Source organism: Alternaria ventricosa (genome assembly GCF_023758065.1).
Source record: "Alternaria ventricosa strain BMP 2768 chromosome Unknown scaffold_2, whole genome shotgun sequence".
Lineage (NCBI taxonomy): Eukaryota > Fungi > Ascomycota > Dothideomycetes > Pleosporales > Pleosporaceae > Alternaria > Alternaria ventricosa.
Genome location: NW_026055682.1, coordinates 259,238 through 277,965, shown reverse-complemented (window position 1 = coordinate 277,965; position 18,728 = coordinate 259,238). Strand labels below are relative to the sequence as shown.

The following is an 18,728-nucleotide window of genomic DNA, read 5'->3' as shown; positions in this document are numbered from 1 at the left end:
GCTTGTTGCCGCTTTCTCACACAACAGTAGGGGCACGGAAGAATTGTTGCTGAGAGCAGCGAATAGCTATTGGGTTCCTCTCCGCTTAATTTGAACGAAGGTACACTTTTCTCTCTCTAGAACTCGTGACAGTCAGGGCGCTTTGCGAAGATCATGATTGAGAAGTGACTTGACGATGAATTGGGAAATGTCGATGAGAATGGAAAGGATGCAAGGGGAGATCTTCTTACATGTGCACACTCCGTACCTATTACCGCATGAATTACACGCATAAGAAGGCCAGTGTCTTCAAGACTTCGTGTCGTCTCATATTTCGTCGTGTGGGATCAACTCACATTTCTAATACTGTGCGCGGTAAACGCAACATACAGAGCCCGGACAGACCTGTCGGCACGTAGCCTGACTTTGTACTGTATCATGCCTGTGACATGTCGCACAGCAGGGAGTCGTGACAATGCGGACCTGTATGTGTGTAAGAAGATGTAGAAGACGTCTGCGGCAGTCGTCGTCAAGACGGGTGGCCCAAGGAGGGCACTATGCCTGAACCGAGCTGGCGTACCGTGCCTGAATCATGCATGACGGGCCGACTGGATTGGAACCACACGCGATGACGCGCCGTGCATGCCGACTCTGACTTCGCTCACAGCCATTATACTCGTCTACTTGACCAAGCCTTTCGAGATCGCGACGACAGAATGGTCGTTGCCGGCTATACGTTCCGCGGTGCGCAGGGGAAGGCGCTACTGACAGACTTCGCCGCAGCTTCCTGAGCCCCTCGATCGCTCTCACGACCGCGTCTACGACAGCAATACACGTCGATCTATGTGTCCTACGATAGAACACACAATGCCCTCAATACTCTGCTCATCTTCACGCGATCTCGATACCGCCGACAGCTGCTTCGACAGCAGCCACAGCGCTGGCTTAGACGCGCATACCCACATGGATCGGGGGTGCCTTCTCGTCGGTCATGGACACATAGAGGCTTTAGTAGGATCATGGGAATACAGCCGATAGACAGGGCTGTGGCATGAAGATGTAGCGCGGAGATTGCACACGACTCTCAGGAGTACTCTAACGTGTCGACGACACCACGTAGCTGCATAGGCTCCAGCGACCAGAGCGACGAAGTATCAGATTATTGTACCGCGGGATACAAAAACCTCTTCACTATTAGGGCACACGCCGCCTCACGAGCGACTGAAACTTCTCGTTGAGGAGCACCCACCAAAGGCGGCCTTCACGCGTAGGCCCCTAGCCCGACATCGAAGCTATACGTTTGAGGAGACAGAAACGATCACGGGAACACAGCCATGATGGTGCGCGCTCCCTTCCTATACAAGAGGCCCTCTCTCGCATCCGTCATGTTGGAAGCTGGTCACTGCAATGTGAGCCGCGAAGTCCAAGTCCTTTGAGACGCCGAAGGATACAAAACGTTCCGGAGTCGCATGCTTGGTTCAACTACAAGTTTGTCAGCTTTGTTCGTCATGCGTATTCCAAGAGGATCTTGGTCTCTCCACCAGTGGAAAAGCATCGACTTCTTCCAAGTCGACGTGGATTGGGCTTACTTGTTGCGCCTCCAATTTGCAGGCGGTTTACCCCAGCCTCCCAAGAGGTTGCTGTAACGGCGTGGATCCATGTTCGGATCCCACAGCGACTCTCCAGGACGGAGCGGCATGTACTGCTCGTCGCCCCTGGGGCCATCAGGAACCGGCTTCTTCCTCCCCACCTCTGCAAGTCGAAACGGCGGGTATCGCTCGTTGACCTTGGGGACGGTAGGGGCCGCCTTATTCACCACCACCTTCTTCGCCTCTTGCGCCGCTGCCCTCTTTCGCTCCGCCTTCTCTTGTTCCACCTTTTGTCGTTCCTCCCTCTTTGCGAGCGTGACCTTGGTTGGCTCGAAGCCGCCCAGGTCGAAGCGCTTGGTCTTGTCGTCGACGAGACGGTTGCCACCGAAGAACATTGCGCTGGGGTGCGCGGAAGACCTCGAGTTGTCCATCTGATATTACGTTAGCGTTAGTTAACAGTCGCGGGGGTTGAACCTTACCGCGGCGGAGACGTGCGATGCAGATATATCTGTTATTATAAGTTAGTATGCTATTAGGTCTTTGTTGAGCTTCTCTCTAAAGCATGTAGCATCGTAGTCATAGGTAGACTGCTACCCCGCCGTCATGCTTGTGTATACTCGCGACGGCGCGACCGTAGTCTGATCGAATACCTCGAGGCGACTGCGAGACAGTCGAAGAGCATTGAGAGACCTACCGGTACGTGTGTGTCGGTAGCTGGGGTCCTTATTACAAAGGTGGCGTTGAGAGTGGTGCGGTGATTGTGTTGGGAGCACGAAGCAACAGGCAGATCTGCCTGGAAATGCTCGGACGATTTGTTTGCACCTCCGCACTCACGCCCATTACCTTGTACTTTGCCACCTCTTAGGAGCAGCGCATGCGACGCCACTAACCGCTGATGCATCCGAAATCTCTCTTACCCATTGAGCCAGTTCATCTCTCCGAAGGCAGTCCTCGCATACAGATCAATATCCCCAATTCCTGATACGGCTCAGACGGAATCGCTGTTTAACGAGTTCCGCGAACGAAGACAGGCCATGTCCTACTGACACAATGCTTCTCGAGGAAGTCGGCCGTTCCATCAGCGTCAGCTTTGCGTACAGGACTTATTGGTCAAAGGCGGGGGGATGCAGCAAACGGCTAGACCGCCATTCGGTTGTTTGATGGTGCTCGTAGTCACAGAATCGAAGGAGGTAAGGTGGGCTCAAGCTACACAGACTGTCTGTAGGAAGCCTGCGAGAGTGACTTCTATCACGAAAAGCGACGCCTCTGAAGCTTCTGACATAGTAGGCCGAGTCACATTCGTGCTCGCATAGACGTGTCGGTACATAGTCCGCTGTGTTGTGACTTGCTCAAGTTCAACTCGACTGTTCCTTCGGTATACTCTTCCAGTATGCCTCGTGCTTCTGAGATTGAGATGTATTCCGTCGACACGGTAAGCTTCTACGTGTGTAGCGTGCAATGGGCTGGCGAGCAATGTCAAGCTTGAAGGCGAGCACAATGTCTAACGCTTGTGGATTGCTGCATAACACCTGCAGCATAGTTCCACAAAGAGACGTTAGGTCTCACAAACATAAGAATGCCTAGAGAGCTAAACATGTAGCCGAGTCAGCCGCCATACGCGAGGCTGTCTCGCATGTAGTCTAGGCGAGCTGCTACAAAGCCGTTACCCTACAAAACTCGGGCCGACTGACTCCTTCAACTACAAACCATACCATTGCACTAGGCCTCTAATCGTGTTGAGACTTCTACCTCTAAGGATTTGGAAACGTTGTGCCTGAAGCCATCAGAAATTGGTGGCTTGTTAAAGTTAGCGGGACATACGTCATCACTCCCTGACTTCCCTGGCGTTGTCCACGCGACAGCCCGCGCATCTTGGTTATCTCACATGCACGCCCCTCGTGCACATACCTGCAGGAGATCTCCAGATCTCCAGATTCCATTTTCTTCTTTGAACAACATGCACCCGGACTCGTTGTTGTCTACTGCAGTCTTCACCACACTACCAATTGACTGACGATGAACGACCCCGGCCTCGACGAGCCAGCAGGCGCAGCAGCGCAAGATGTTAATGACACAGTCCACGACGAGGACGAGCAAGCCGAGCAGGAAGAGCGGGAATATCTCGATCCAAGTTATGTCGCTCAGTACATCGACATCACTTTGCGTACGCTGACAAACCCAGTCAATGGTGGTTTGCCTCCACAGCGAGTCCCCTCATAGCAGGAACATTCGGCCCCATCGCCAACGGCTTCTCCATCTGCGCTCTCGTTGAAAAATGGAGAGTATACATCCCGCCTGGAAGCGACGAGGGACACGGCTCGAAGATTACGGATCCGAAATGGCTTATCGCGGTCAACTCGGTCTCGCTCGTCTTCGCCTTGAGCGCCAACATCAGTTTGCTGCTCAACATGTCAAGACGACTAACGTTTGAGATTGCGCAACCTATTACCATTATCGGCTTCTATCTGGCTGGTTTCCTTTTGATGGCGCTCGTGGGGGTCGCTTCGTCATCTGTGTTCCGGATTCAGCCTATGGAAGAACATGCTCTAAGCCAAGCTTATTACTACGCTATCATCGCTGCAGGTATCTACTTCATTATCGCCTCTCTTATGGCCTTTACTGCTTTCGGGGCGTGGAAGGGCCATTACGCTAGAGACTTCCGGCTGACGGCCAGTCAGAGGACGCTGATGCTGCAGACAATCGCCTTCATGGTTTACCTGCTTATCGGCGCTCTGATATTCTCATACGTCGAAGGCTGGATGTTCCTGGATGCAGTGTTCTGGGCCAACTTTACCCTGCTCACAATAGGTTTCGGCGGAGAGTTTGTGCCTAAAACGCATACCGGTCGCTCACTGCTGATTCCGTATGCAATTGGTGGCCTAGTCACCGTTGGTCTGGTCATTGGTTCCATCCGATCCCTCATCCTAGAACACGGAAAGCAAAAGATGGCTGCTCGCTTCATGGAGGTCAAGAGACAAAAGGTCCTCAAGTCTATCGATGGCGACACACAAACAATCCGCATTTCACTATGGGAGAAGGTCGAGTTCTCCTCCAAAGGCTTAACAGAAGCCCAAAGACGAGAGCAGGAATTCCACATCATGCGCCGGGTGCAAACACTATCCGAGCGCAAGAGGCGATACACCGCCTTAGCCCTATCAACCACAGCAGCAATGCTCCTCTGGTTCCTAGGCGCCCTAGTATTCATGTACTCCGAAAAGCCGCAAGGATTCAGCTACTTCGTCGCCCTCTACTACGCCTACGTCTCGCTCCTGACAATCGGGTACGGAGACTACGTCGTCGAAAGCAACGCAGGAAAAGCCTTCATGGTCTTCTGGAGCCTCCTCGCCGTCCCCACACTAACCATCCTCATCTCGAACATGGGCGACACAGTCATCAAAGCCTTCAAAGACTTCACCATCTGGCTCGGCTCGCTCACCGTCCTCCCAGACGAAGAAGGCCTCAGCGCCGCTCTCAAAGTGGGCTGGACGCGCATCAAATCCGGCAAGATTGGCGAAGAAGAGAAGGAGAAAGCAAGCTCTGCCGGCTCCACTGAAAACCGCACAGAAGACAGACTAGCAGCCTACATCGAAGAAGAAGAACTAGGCAAAGCAACAGAAGCCGACTCGCACGGCGACTACCTCGAACGCGACATCCGCTTCTACCACTTCGTCCTCGCAAAAGAAGTCCGCAAGCTGATGAAAGACGTCGAAAGCTCAGCGGCAAAACAATACGAGTACCACGAGTGGCAGTACTACCTGCGGTTAATCGGCCAGGACGAAAACGATCCTTCGCACCACCGCCAGCCTAAAGCGAATACGCCGCATAAACATGACGATGGTGAAGCTCCTGATATCGGGTCTGCGGATGACGGCAAGAAGCATGCTTGGAGTTGGCTGGGGATAAGGAGTCCGCTTATGGGGAATCAGTCTGAGCCGCAGTGGTTGTTGCAAAGGTTGGCGATGAAGCTGGAATCAGAGATGCGCAGGATGAGTTCGTCTGACGAGAAGGTGAGGAAGGCGAAACCACCTATCTCCATGGCGGAGTTGAGGAAGAGGAAGGGGAGTGGGAAAGTATCGGAGGAGACGCAGACGAGGACGTTACAGGAGGATGTCGAGGCTACGGCGCTTAGTCAAAGGGCTGTTAAGAGTGGTTGATGGAGTGAAGGGAGATGGCAAACGTAGACTTGGTGTATCTTCGCATTGTTAGAGCTTCAAAGATAGAATCGATAATGGATTACAAAGATAAGGTACGAGGGTGATGTATCTTGAGTAATGGCCCATCAGAAACACTGGACTCTTAATCAAACACAAAGCAGTACGAAAACGTCACACGAGAAGATAAAATGAGCAGTTTGGTGGCCTTGGGCCCAACAATCATACTTCAACTAGCGAAACGACACTAAACAATACAAACAGAATCATGCTTTGACAACATCATCAACCCAGCGCAGTCCTCCTCCTTTCTTCCGACGACTCAGAGACGACTCAGAGATCGCGCAGCTGCTGGCGCTTTGAGTAGAAGGTGGTGTAGGGCGTAGGCGCAGATCTCCCGACGACAGTGACCGTGTCGCAGGGTGGCTCGGGGGCGACGGTGACCGTATCGCAAGGTGGCTCGGGGTCGACGAAGACGGTTTTGATGAAAACAGGTGCGGGGGTGGTGGTGCAGGGTGGCTCGGGGGCGACGGTGACGGTTTTAATGAAAACAGGTGCGGGGGTGGTGGTGCAGGGTGGCTCGGGGTCGACGTAGACGGTTGTGATGGAGTAGGGTTCGGTGGTGCAAGGTGGCTCGGGGGCGGCGATTATGGTTGTGGTGACGGCTGCAGGAGGGAACTTATGAGTGACGGTGACTAACGGCGGTGCGGTGATAGTCGTAACGGTGACCATGGGAGGAGCCGAGATGGTGGTGATAGTAACCACGGGTTGAGAGCCAATGACCGTGACGACGGACGGAGGAGCGACGGTGACGATAGCCGGAGGATAAACCGTGGAGGTGCTAAAGATCACAGAGACAGTAGAGTAAGGGAGTTCGATGGTCTTCGTCTCTGGATTGGCGTCGATGAACTGCACTTGCTGCTTCGGGGTGCACTTCTTCATGTCTTCCTTGGGTTTTTGGATTCGGACTTCTGACCCCTTCGATCCACGCTCCTCCCATTCAGCATCTGCGCACATCTCTGTGTTAGGATACCACGGGTGGGTGAGTCTGACGGCCCTGTGGAATGAGCGGCGTTCCAGATCGGCTTCCTTCTGGCCGAGCGTAATGGTCTGCATTGGCTGAATTGGGTTGCCGCCGACGACCGTTGTAATCGCATGCCCAGCCGTTACTGTAACGACTGACATGCTGGTGATCGCTGCACCCTGGGTTACCGTGACATCTGGAGTGTGTGTGATGGTGACGGTTTCGTTGGGATCAGGTACCGGGCCCTCGCATGAGACGGGGTTGTTCGGTCCAGAGCGGCACTCGAACTTCCACAGATTGTCATGAGCTTTGGCGTAGCATTCGTAGCAAATGACCGCCTGAGACCAAGGGTGCTTCATCCATACACCAATCCGAGGGCCCTTCCACTTGCTCCTGCGGCGTGGCTCCAGAGCATGGGCCTCGGGCTGAGGGTCGGAGCGACGCTCGCGGGGGTAGTGGCTGTCTTCGACATAGGCGGTTACGGTATGGGGCCGAGAGCTAGGAAGCACGGTTCCGGTCTCTATCGGGGTGATAGTCTCTATGGAGGTCGGCATGATAGTCACCATGGAGGTGGGGACGGTCCTCTTCGTAGAATACAAAGTCTTGGTGGAAGTCGTCAAGATAGTAGAGACGTAGTTGGTAAAGGAGCTGCCGGCGTGCATCCATGTCGTGAGATAGCCAACAATCCCAACCTCGGTGACCACGGTGGAAGTTGTGATCGGCTGCGGATAGACGGTAATGGTATTGTTCGGCTGCTGATAGACGGTAATGGTATCCTTCGCTTGCTCAATTACCGTAATGGTGGTTGTGGCCGGTTGTTCAATTACGGTAATGGTGGTTGAGGCCGGTTGTTCAACTACCGTAATGTAGGAAGTTGAGATCGGCTGCGGAGCTACGGTAACGATGGTGGGTGGTGTCACCACGACGGTAGTCGTAAAGTTCTCTGACTTCGCGTCTCGACATCCAAACATCATGGAGAGAAACTGTTCGGGTGGTGACAAGCACTGATCGATGGCCCCAGGGAGTCCTTCGGCAATTGATGGGTAGCCTGCGCAGCCATGATGCTTGTATGTGGCGACCCAGCACTCTTGCTGTCCGAGGTTGATCTGGTTGAGCCAGTCCTGGTGCTTGTTCGTGGAAGGCCTCATGCTGTTGGCGCCGCTGACGATGTCGTGACACTTGTTGGGCTTGAGGTCCTCGTTGCCGCCGATAGTTGGTCCATTGCAGTCGTCGCTGGTGAAGAGGTACGTGCGTATTTCGCTCTTGATCTTGGCCTGGGCGAGGGGAGATAGGAGTGCGAGGACTGCACTCGCGACGACGAGGGTGGAGCGAGGCATGGTCGGGGAGCTCTGCTTTGCGTTAGTGAAGGTTCAAGCTGTGCCGGAGGGGAGAAAGAGAAGAAGAGTGAGAAGACGTACGGGCAGTGGAGTTCAACCGCAGCTCAGTTCGACGATGACAGCTCAGTTCGGTAAGAAGGATCGACTAAGTGCATTAGCACTTGTTGATGTAGAGCAAGACGAGGCGACCCACTCAACCAAAAGGCAGGATAGGAGTTCGACTGAGGCTGTAGTTCAAAGGTATGATGTGACCCTGTGATGTGTCAGTACACATGCTCTGAGTAGTATCGGACGGGAGAGCAAGTCGAAGGGGTTGGAGTGCCGGCATGGTACAAAGCAAGGGCGGGGACGAGAAGCAAAAGGTAGACGTACCAACTGAGTTGAAAAGCGGTGCAAAAGAAGCAACTGTCGAATGGTACTGTTGCTGTTGGGTGGTTGGGTGAAGAAGAAGAGAAGAGACGGGTGAGGAAGCGGAATTATAAGGGTCTCGAAGACGCGCTAGAGCCAGATCTCGGGCTTCGTCACCGAGATATGCTTGAAGAAGGCAGCTTCGGTGGGTTGGGGAAAGAAGATGGTCCACATCGTGTGGTTGCTGCGCTTTGTATGGTGGGACGACGAAGTCGAGGCGTCTGCGGACGGTTGAGCTGGGCAGGAAGTTAGCAGGCAAGGTAGTCGCGCCTAATACTGCAGGCAGTCATATCAGCTCGCTGGACTGATGAGGAAAGAACAGTTGACTGATCTAGCAACGACAAGCCCTGGATTCCAGGGTTGTCATCACACTTGTTGATCTTCTCAGGCATCTCCCCCCAGATATGTGCAAAGCGAAAGGTTGGATCATTCTAGAGGATAGGGCGTAGCTGGAATTGAGTACCGGTTGAAGTTGCAGTGACGTAACGGTCAGATCTAGCTGAGAAAGGTGGCCAGGTAAGATGAGATCGCGGCGGAGGAAGGCATGGAAATGGTGAGAGCGGCCGTTCGGAAAGTGCAGCCTCGACAGCAATCCTAGGAAGGAGCTGACAGGTACGCTCGACAGGAACCCTACATGGAGTAAGCTTAGAGAGTTCAGATGGACGATGAGTATAGCGGAAAAGCGTAGCTGAGACCTGTGATGTTTACCATGTTGGGATCCATCGATACAAGTGAAGCCACATGCAGATAGTAAAGATGAAGCACGCCTCACAAACCGATAACAATACTTCCCATTCTTTGTCTAACCACCAACCATACCAATCCAACCTATACCCGCGTATCCAACGCCCAAACGCCTCACCCCTCCCTCAAAATCTCCCTCACCACTCCCCCCACTCATCATCCTTCTTCGCCCCTCCACCACCCATCCCCCCACCAGCACCCCCCTTCTTCATAGCACTCGTCCCAATCCCACTCGGCTTCTTCCCAGCCATACCCCCAGCACCACCCGCCCTAACCTCCCCCGCACTCCCAAACTCATCCCAAAAGTCCTGTTTATCCTTCGACGGGCCCGCCGGCGCAGCACCAAAGCTCTCCCAAAAGTCCTTACGCTCAGGTTCGCGCTGACCCGACAACGGGGCCCGAGAAGAGGAAGAAGAAGAAGAAGGGTGTGCAGAGTCGCCTCCTTCGACGAAGCGGGTGAATTGACTGTTTGCGTTTGCGACGCCGGATTGGAGGGTTTGGCCGAGGGTGCCGGCTGTGGTGCGGGCTTGGGTTGCGAGGTCTGCTTCTGCGAGCTGGAGCATGGTGTGTTAGTCGTTTGTTTATGGGTTTGGGGTGATGTGTGAGGAGGGGAGATGTACCTTTGCCATACCGGGTTTCACCCAGCCTTCATACCCCGTTTTGCCTACTTTACTCACGCTTGCGCCTAGCCAGCCAAAGCCCTTGGTAAGCGCCGCAACAGGGTCTTTCTGGAAGTCGTCCAGCGCAGGTGGGGCACCGGGCTCATCGTCCTTCTTCCAGGCATCTGGCTCGCTGCCGAAGCCGCCGTATTTTCCGCCTTGGTTCGGCGCAACGCCATCGGGTCTACTAGCGTTTTCCTGGCCCATCTTAGCGAAGTAGGCTTCGTTCTTTACTTTCTGACTAGACATGGCGTTGGTGCCGAGAGCGGGGGAGCCCGAGCGCTGGAAGCCTGCGTCGTTGCTTCGTGTCTTTCCGAGGGGTGTCTGGCTTCGGCTCCCGGCTGCGCTGGCTCGTCCGCTCAAGGGCGCGCCTATGCCAGCTGTAGATACATTATCCTTCTTGGGTAACCGCTTGGGCAGGTTTGCCTTGTCGAACTCCCTGTCCTCGACCTTACAGCTGAGTCTCTCCTTCCACTCGTCGCCCGCCTCCGAATCGTATCGCTCTGATATGGACGAGGCCTCGAATGTGCGTCCGTCTTTCGTGTTCGAAGGATGTGTGTTGAAGAAGTCTTGGAAGGGCTTGTTGCCACCGGCAGCCATGCGCACGAGTTCCGAGCCCTTGAAGGCGTCCATGGTGATGCTGCGGATGAAGGAGATGTGCACGCCCAGACCGCGGTGCACGCCCGAGCAGGAGAGGCACATGAAGATGCCGAGCTTGGGCGAGGCCTAGGACAGTTCATCTTAGTAGGTGTAGGCGGTGATCGCGTGCGCTGGTGGAGGAAGGGCGGTTGCATACCCATTGCGGACTCGGCGCATTGCAGTCGACGCACTTATTGTTGTCGTTGGTCTTTTGTATCTCGAGCAACTGCGTACGGAATTGATTAGCCTCTGTCATATGCGCATGCTCGACTCATCACCTGTGCTGCCTTCACGCCGCAATTGACCCCTAACGACCCCCTCCTTCAGCTGTAGAAGGCGCAACGTACCTTACTCCGCGTCTCGGGATCCACCTCCCACATTTTGCTCATGATGGGCAACCGAGAAACTGTGCGACCGTAGTGGAATAGAAGGTGAGGTCTGGTTCCAGGCTGGGGGAACGTGGATGGGGTCGGTGTTGGGGTCGAGATTCAGGGTACGTGGGCCTAAGAACGCGTGGCGCGTGTGCAGTTGAGCCTCACAGGGATCTGCGTGATTTGGGTATCCACGCAGTCAAGTCCACCACGTCCGATACTGTCGCTTTTGTCGCGACATCATTCCTATATTTTTTCGTCTGCCTCAGCGGAGAATATATTATGGATGTGTTGAAATAATGGCACCGTAAAATCGTGGAACAGGCTACTTCGGTAGTATTCTTGTAACGCATGTTGAGCAGCATGTACGCAGAAAGCGAATAAGCAGTTTGTATAGAAGAAGCAAAAAGAAAGCTATGTTCGCAGTAGTGAGTGCCGGAACAAGCTTGCATTCAACTGCACTTCCTGACCTCAACCAACTCCGCGTGGCTGAATACATACGTTCTCGCATGCTACCTGATATCCTATCTACAAAAAAAAGATAACATCCTTCCAGTCCCCAGAAACCACATCCCTCACTCAACCTTCCAATCCACCTCCCATCGATCAATCATCGCCATCACATCACCTCACATCCCTCTTGTTGGCCCCCTCGCTGCAAGATGCTAATCTCATCCTCGATATCCTGCCTCGTCAAGGGGCGACCTCCGCCAGGTTGAGGATCCGAAGCTGGCGGCGCATCGTCATTATTGTCGTCATCGTTACCAGACTCTCGGATGCATTCTTCTCACACTAAACGAAGTTCTTTTAAAGTGCGCTTTTTGCTACTATACTCTCGCAATTACACTTATCTCTTAGCCTTTTAGCTACTATAGTTTAATACATAACTTAAATTAATCTAAATCTCTACTGCGTTCTAGCTACTTAACTTGCAATCGCTACTCTTACGCTTTCTGTCCTGTTTGCAGCTGCTACAATCGCGCTCACCACCCAATTATACCAGACTCTCCGTCCTCGTTTTCCTCGTCATACTCATCTTCCTCCTCCTCGCTGTCATACTGATCTTCCGGATTGAAATGAGGCATACCCGGCAACTTGAACATCCGCTCCTCAGCCATCATCGTTCTCATCTTTTCCTCGATTTCTTGTAGGGTCAGGTTGCTAGTGCTGGGTAGGGGTTCCAGGGCTGGCGGCGGCGCGTCATCGTTGTCGTTGTCGTTGTCGTTGTCGTTGTCGTTGTCGTTGTCGTTGTCCGAGTCGTCTTCATCTTGCTCGCCATCGCCATCGTTCGACCCTTCTTCGTCATCTTCATCATCATCATCATCATCATCATCATCTTCATCATCCCCACCCTCGGGTCTATAACCAGGCATACCAGGCAAATTGAAGATCAGTCCCTGACCCATCATGATCCTCATCTCATTCTCGATATCCTGCATGGTAAGCGGGCGGCCGGGGCCAAATTGAGTGTTCGAGCCTTCTTCATCATCATCTCCATCCTCCTCATTATCGTCGTTTGTTGGCGGCATACCAGGCATACCCGGCATCCGTCCCTGAGCCGCAAGAATACCCATTTCCTCCATGATATCTTGCATATTCAGTGGTCGGCCACCAGCACTGGGATTAGGAGTCTCGTCATCGTCGTCGTCGTCTTCCCATTCGTCTTCATTGCCATCTTCCTCTTCCTCATCATCATCACCCTCTTCCTGATTATTCTCCTCTCCATCCTCATGCTCACTCCAAACATCGCCATTCAGCTCATCCCCCCTATACGAGTTCCCAAATCGTGCCACCCACGGGTTCTCCCCCTCCCCCTCATCCTCACCCAGAAACTGCACCCAGACATAGTCTTCTTCAATCTTGCTCGAAGCACCAACGCGCGTTTTGGTGTACCAACTTTCAGAGTCGCCCATAGTATCATGTTCCGACACAATCTTTACCCCTACCTGCGCATACGTAGACTGGAGGGCAGCGATGCGCGTCTGGCATGGAAAGGTGCCTAGTTGCGGGTGCCAGCCAAGGAACGTAATGGCTTCGAGATCAGGGAGGAGAGTTTTGATATCAGAGGCCAGGGTGGGCAAGACATCGAAGCAGGTTTCCGTCACGTCGTGATAACCCGTCTTGGTTGAGATGCGCAGGTTTTTGAGATGCTTGGGCAGGTTCCCGAGGTTTCGTTGGAGCGACTCGGCGAGGAATTCCTTGGTAACAGAACGACAATGAACTTTTTCGTAGAAGATGGGCGTGGTCATTTGGAAAGTCTCCACGTTCTCCAAGCCGCGCAGTTGTTCAAGCGCGCCTGGTTTCATCACTAGACGGTCGTCATCGATGGCCATGTTGTTGACCGACGCACAGTGGTTTCCGATGGCTTCGAAGAGCGTTTGTACGTCTCTGTTGTGCTTCTTGACCGAACCCCCGCCGCCGCTGAACTCGTAGTCGAGTAATTTGAGGTTTTTGAGGCTTTTCAGCAAGCGGGCGAGATCGAATATGCAGGTGGTAGTATGAGAGATTTCCAAATGCTCCAGATTCGATCCTTCTTTTTCCAGTCGTGCCCAAACGAGGTTGATGGCTTCCAATTCGGCGTCCTCGTGTAGAGTGGGTGCCAGTAGATCAGACATGATCAGCGTTTTCATCTTCGGCAGCAGAAAAAGCGGAAGAAGGTTTACAACGTTTGCTCCGCCGTCGAGTACCACCTTTTGTAGGTTTGTGCCAATCTTACCGACCAGCGATTGCACGAACCACATGCCTCCAGCTTCCCACTGCTTCGTGGAGATGCAAAGCTCCTTGACGTTCGGCGTAAACAACATGAACGTACTAAGATACAGATCGCTTTCTGTACGAAGACGCATCCAGTTATTCACCTCCACCAATTTCCCAGTGAGGAAGGTACTATGTCGTGGCCACGCTGCGGGGAAGGGAAATCCCACTTTCTCCTTGATTTGATCGAACTCGGCTTCCGTGGGCCAACGGGGGAACTCGAAGGCACCTTCATCATGGATGGGACTGTTCCACTTGATGTGTTGAACGCATCGCTGGAGATTGGGATTCGATGCAAGCGCTCGGATGAACAGCGACGTTTCGTGATATTAAAGCTCGTAATGGGAGTATATAATATCGTTGGCAATCGCATGCAGCTTTTTGTTTGTGTAACTGATGCTCCAAAGATCAGAAAGAATAGAGTGCGCCTTTGACTCAGACCGCGGTCTGGTCTTAGGCCAAAGATCCTTCCGGTCATCGCGGAGCAACTCGACGATCTCGGCGAGGACTTCTGTTGGAAGTTTATCCATCCTGAGGTTTGAGGGGGCAATGGTGACAAGTAATCGGTTGACGAGATCGACTTTAAGTTGAACGTGTAAGATGCGACAGGTCGTGCTGGGTGTCTCCTTCCTTCGCGCTTTAGCGCCTTGGCGGGACGCAACATGGCCAGGGTTGATGATTCGGATCGCCGTTGACAAATGAACAGCAGGAACGAAAATGCTAAGATACATATTGACAAGTAATTTCTAAATTCAAGTATCGAGTGGTGATGCAGCTACTCGCATTCACGTACGCGTAGCAGTCCCATCTCTTCCAACTAAACTAATCTACCAGCAAATCCCTATTGCGACTCCGCCATCCCCATACACCATGACGGTGTGACCCATTAGGTGTGGCAAGGTGTGTCCCTTTTCTGCCGAGTGCGATGAGGCCTTTCTGATGTTGTTCTTCTTCGCCCACGCCCCCTAAATAAGTATATACATTGCCGCATAACAGAGATCCAGCGAAGAAGGAGAAATAGTGTACACAGATGCTGGCGCCCATTAATGATGTGATCGAACCGGACAGGAGTGTCTCGAGTAGATGTGTGGCGTGGTGCCCCCAAAGACAGTAATGAAACAAACTAGACGGCCGTGCGTCGGTGCTATGGATTACGCCTGGTTATTTTGGATATGATGTTGTAGGTTCGTCAGTCGTAGCGCGGTGGTGACATCCAACTTTTCTGATGGTAGGTGTGCTCTGTGAATGTACGGAGTTTCTCCGGGTCGTGGTGTAATCGCACCCGTTATCGAGTCCGCAAATGGTGGTTCAAACTCTTCCCCTAGTTGACGTTCGGATCCGGGTTTCGCACGTTCAGTTGTCGTCCGTAGTCTCGGCTGTCATCGATGCTTCCAAGGCTTTCCCGGCTGGCGTTCGCGCCATGGAAGGTCAAAACAGCGGTTGGGTTGAGTCGCGAGTCGACTAGGATGGGTTGACTTAATCGGCGGCTCGACGGTGTAACGGGCGTGATCGATTCCTCGTCGTGGCGGCTCCGTTGCGAACCGAAGTTTGTAACAAGCTGGGTTGGTGACTTTTCGCTACGCCCTCCTAGCAGGCCGGCTCTGCTCATGGTGCTCACATTGCGCGAGATACCGGCGGAACCACCGTCATGTCCGCCATTTTGCTCGTCTTGCTGCCTCTTCCTTCGCCATAGGACAAACAATATACCACCCACGACAGCTAGCAGAGCGATGACACCGCCAGCAACACCACCGGCGATGGCTCCGACATTGGGGCCGCTGTCATGGCTAGTTTCCTCGGAGGCAGCCGCGGTCGGAGTGAAGACAACTGTTCTGGTAACGACACGGCCGCTTTCGGTTAAGACGGTTGGCGTTGTGACGGGTGCCATGGCTGAGGTTGGTTCATCATCGGCTTCGGATTGAGTCGCAGATGGCTTTTCGGTCTGTGTGATGTGTCAGCTATGTGCGACAGACAGGATTGAGAACAAATACAGTAGAAGAAGAAGTAGAAGACGGTGCCGGAGTGACGAAAGAGATGACAGTCTCAGGGTCAGGCGTAACGACGACTGGTGGCGGAGCCGGAGCAGACTACCACGAAGTCAAACACCGGTCGCACAATATAGTACGCATAGAAATCAAGGAAGCCAAAGGAGATGAAAGACAAGAAAGACGCGCGCGAGAGGAGGGGGAATACTAACAGTCGGGGCTTCTGAAGGTTTATCTTTTGTCTTCGAAGGTTCGGCGGATGACGTGGGTTGCGAGCCTCCGATGGTGCCGGATACCTTACCGTCCATTTGGATGTACATGAACAGGTTGTTGTCCTTGTCGCCGCACTTTTCGGCCGGGAAGCCAGGGCAGTCCTTCTGGCAGTCGCTGATGTCGGCCGTCTCCCCGGGAGCGTAGTTTGAGCACCAGCAGTCGGTGTATTTTAGAACGGCGAAGGCATAGGTACCTTCCTCCTTGCAGTGGTTGGTACAGTTACCGTTGGATTGATATGGCCATGTGTCTAAGGATGTTAGTTGTGGAGCGTGGAAGACGTGATTGGCATGTAACTTACAGACGTCGTCATCGCTACCCGTGTTGAGACTGGAGCAATATGATTGCGTAAAGCCCTGTGCACTTGCGCGCTGGATGGACGATAGCAGAACGAAAAAGGCGAGGAAGCCCAGCAGCGTCGAGGCGAATCTGTGCTCCATGGTGATGGATGTGTGAGGTTGTGGGTGGGGTGGTCGAGGTCGCTTGTATAGGCGCGGTCTTTGTGCGAAGGTCTTGACAATGCTGTTTGTCCCTCGGTAGTGAATGGGCGCTTGCGGCGATGGGGACTTGGAACAGCGATTGAACGCCTCCGACGTCGTGAACGAGCGATGAAGCTGGTGATGGAAGTTGGAAGGGCCTCGAGAGGATTCCAAGTGGGGTCGATGGATGGAAGTGGTGTGAGGTGGTACGGGCCTGTCGCTGGCAGAAAAGCGCCGGCTCGGTGGGATCGGCTACTGGGGGTGGGCGCGAGATGTTGCTGGTATGCTTCACACTATCGTCAGCATCGCTGCCCGTGATGGATTGTCGGACGGGTGTCGCCGGTAGCACAGCTGGGTGTGGAGAAGGAAGAGGTTGCTGGCGATGCGGCTGTTGAGGATGGGAGCTGGTGGAGCTGCAGGACTTACCAGCGCTAAGTGAGGTCTGTGCTGGTGAATGGAGCACTTTCTGGCTAACTGATCTCTCCCGCTTTGGCCGTTAGTTCAAGAGTAGCCTCTTCCGCCTCTTCCGCACTGGCACTAGGTCTGACTCGAACCGCGGTACTCCCTGCACTGCCAACTCTGGGTTTTTGGTTGGCGCCCTGGGTGCTCCGCCGGCGTCGTGGGATGGCTGAGGGTGCTGAAACTGAAGCAGAAAATCCTGTGGTCAAACGTGAAGCTCCTCGGCCTATCTCGTGGGCATGACGTGCTCAACCTCGGACACCTCGCAGATCACGACTCTTTCGATCGCGATAACGCAGCAGACACGACACACAAGCCGCCGGTGATTCGCAAAGCCGTCTTGGTGCTCCCGTGTCCAGTGTTACTAACGCGGACCCTTTCCCGGAACTGATATGTCTCGCGATAATCGATAAAGCGACCGTCCTGGGCAGTCGAGCTACTTCTGATCTGTACCAAACACCACTCAAACGAATGTATAAGCGCACTTTCGATAACGAGTGTATGAAGAGAAAGGGAGAGAATGTAATGGTTGGGTGCACAGCGCGGGACTTGCTGCATGTTTTGTCTTTTGATGCATGCTGATCCTCTGGCACGGGGCAGACTAAACTCCTCGGTGGCGTCGTATCGCACGCCTCCCTGTCGCTTACACCCAACCCAACCTGCAGCGACATCATCGCTACCTGCAGCCTGCAGCAAACAACATAAGCAGGTGTCCGCGCTATGTACCTGTTGTACCTGCAGCCCTGCTTACTGGCCTCTCTGCTATAGTCCAGGGTACAAGAAAGGTCATCCCCTCCGTGTACCTCCCACCCGCACCCTGTGTACAACCTGCAGAATTCATGCCTCTACCTGTGCGACCTTCCAAAACCAAGTTGAGGCTTGCCATCCCATAAAATGCGCAGGGCGCTTGGGCGCGCATGACAAAAAGCGCCGGCGCCCTCACGCCGTCGTCTAGCAACGGCGTTAAGCCTCATCGCTCCCTCACCACTCAAGCGGCGCGCGAAGAGCACGGCGACGCGCCCGCGAATCGAAACGTGTCAGTCAACGGCACCTCTACGACCCGACAACCAGTCTGCACGCCTGCATCTTCAATCAACATGAAGTCGCTTCCCCCTCGGAAGCTCACTCACCCTATCTCTCCTCATCTCTTTTACGAACCCTCCACTTCAGCCTAAACCCTCCGAGAATTGCCCAACACCACAGTAACCACACAAACACGCGCGCCGACCTTTAGCCAAACACAACGACGGCCCTACCCACCGCAGCGAAGATGCCGGCCAAGCACCCGCAAGCCACCGCTTGACCACGCGTCTTAGCCCACGCCAGTCCCAAAACACGCCAAACCTAAACGCTCAATTTCGCTAACCGGGCACCGCGCGCTCGCGTCTGTCTCCTGAAAAAGGGCTATGACGCATGCATGGCCAGCCACCACCAGCCCAGTCCAGAAGCAGCACCCCTGGGTATCGATAGTGCGATCGACAGGGGAGCAGGGTAAGCCGTTGCTGCGCATTTTGTATTAAAACTGGAGCGCAGGCCTGGCATGTGCGGCTCGTCAAGGGGCGCAGATGAAGATGTTCACTCGCTCCAAACCTGGTGCTGCAACCCATTTCGTCATTCCGCGGGAACAGAGTTGGTAACGAGTGGGTTTTATTCGTGGATGCCTTGATGTGCGGCTGGCATCGCTGGGTAGGATCGATGTGCTGGCATGTTGATCCGTGGGGAGGTGTGAGATTTTCGTTGATGTGCTGACGACGAGATGGGTTCCCGCTCAGGGTCGATGATCTCACACTCAAAAGACTCCTAGTCGACGATCTGATGCTTGGATGTTGGGGCGCGATGCTTACTGAGAGATTGATTGCTATATTCGTCCGTCCGCCTTT

At 53.8% G+C, this 18,728-nt stretch overlaps 6 protein-coding genes across 6 annotated transcripts; 1 reads left to right on the top strand and 5 right to left on the bottom strand.

Moving 5' to 3' along the window:
• Positions 1-1,564: 1,564 nt before the first annotated feature.
• J4E93_001127 (uncharacterized protein) lies at positions 1,565-2,408 on the bottom strand (the record flags this gene model as incomplete). Its single annotated transcript, XM_049339079.1, has 2 exons — positions 1,565-1,999; positions 2,403-2,408. 2 exons carry the CDS (start codon positions 2,406-2,408, stop codon positions 1,565-1,567), a joined length of 441 nt encoding a protein of 146 aa, XP_049203036.1.
• Positions 2,409-3,584: 1,176 nt separating this feature from the next.
• J4E93_001126 (uncharacterized protein) lies at positions 3,585-5,722 on the top strand (the record flags this gene model as incomplete). Its single annotated transcript, XM_049339078.1, has 2 exons — positions 3,585-3,732; positions 3,792-5,722. The coding sequence occupies 2 exons, from the start codon at positions 3,585-3,587 to the stop codon at positions 5,720-5,722; spliced, it is 2,079 nt and encodes a 692-aa protein (XP_049203035.1).
• A 330-nt stretch (positions 5,723-6,052) lies between these two features.
• Positions 6,053-8,080, bottom strand: J4E93_001125 (uncharacterized protein; the record flags this gene model as incomplete). The annotated part of the gene is made up of 1 exon (XM_049339077.1): positions 6,053-8,080. One exon carries the CDS (start codon positions 8,078-8,080, stop codon positions 6,053-6,055), a length of 2,028 nt encoding a protein of 675 aa, XP_049203034.1.
• Positions 8,081-9,369: 1,289 nt separating this feature from the next.
• Positions 9,370-10,919, bottom strand: J4E93_001124 (uncharacterized protein; the record flags this gene model as incomplete). The annotated part of the gene is made up of 4 exons (XM_049339076.1): positions 9,370-9,786; positions 9,853-10,617; positions 10,688-10,756; positions 10,878-10,919. The coding sequence occupies 4 exons, from the start codon at positions 10,917-10,919 to the stop codon at positions 9,370-9,372; spliced, it is 1,293 nt and encodes a 430-aa protein (XP_049203033.1).
• Positions 10,920-11,884: 965 nt separating this feature from the next.
• On the bottom strand, positions 11,885-13,747 carry J4E93_001123 (uncharacterized protein; the record flags this gene model as incomplete). Its single annotated transcript, XM_049339075.1, has 1 exon — positions 11,885-13,747. The coding sequence occupies one exon, from the start codon at positions 13,745-13,747 to the stop codon at positions 11,885-11,887; it is 1,863 nt and encodes a 620-aa protein (XP_049203032.1).
• A 1,229-nt stretch (positions 13,748-14,976) lies between these two features.
• Positions 14,977-16,350, bottom strand: J4E93_001122 (uncharacterized protein; the record flags this gene model as incomplete). The annotated part of the gene is made up of 3 exons (XM_049339074.1): positions 14,977-15,597; positions 15,853-16,160; positions 16,212-16,350. 3 exons carry the CDS (start codon positions 16,348-16,350, stop codon positions 14,977-14,979), a joined length of 1,068 nt encoding a protein of 355 aa, XP_049203031.1.
• Positions 16,351-18,728: the final 2,378 nt, after the last annotated feature.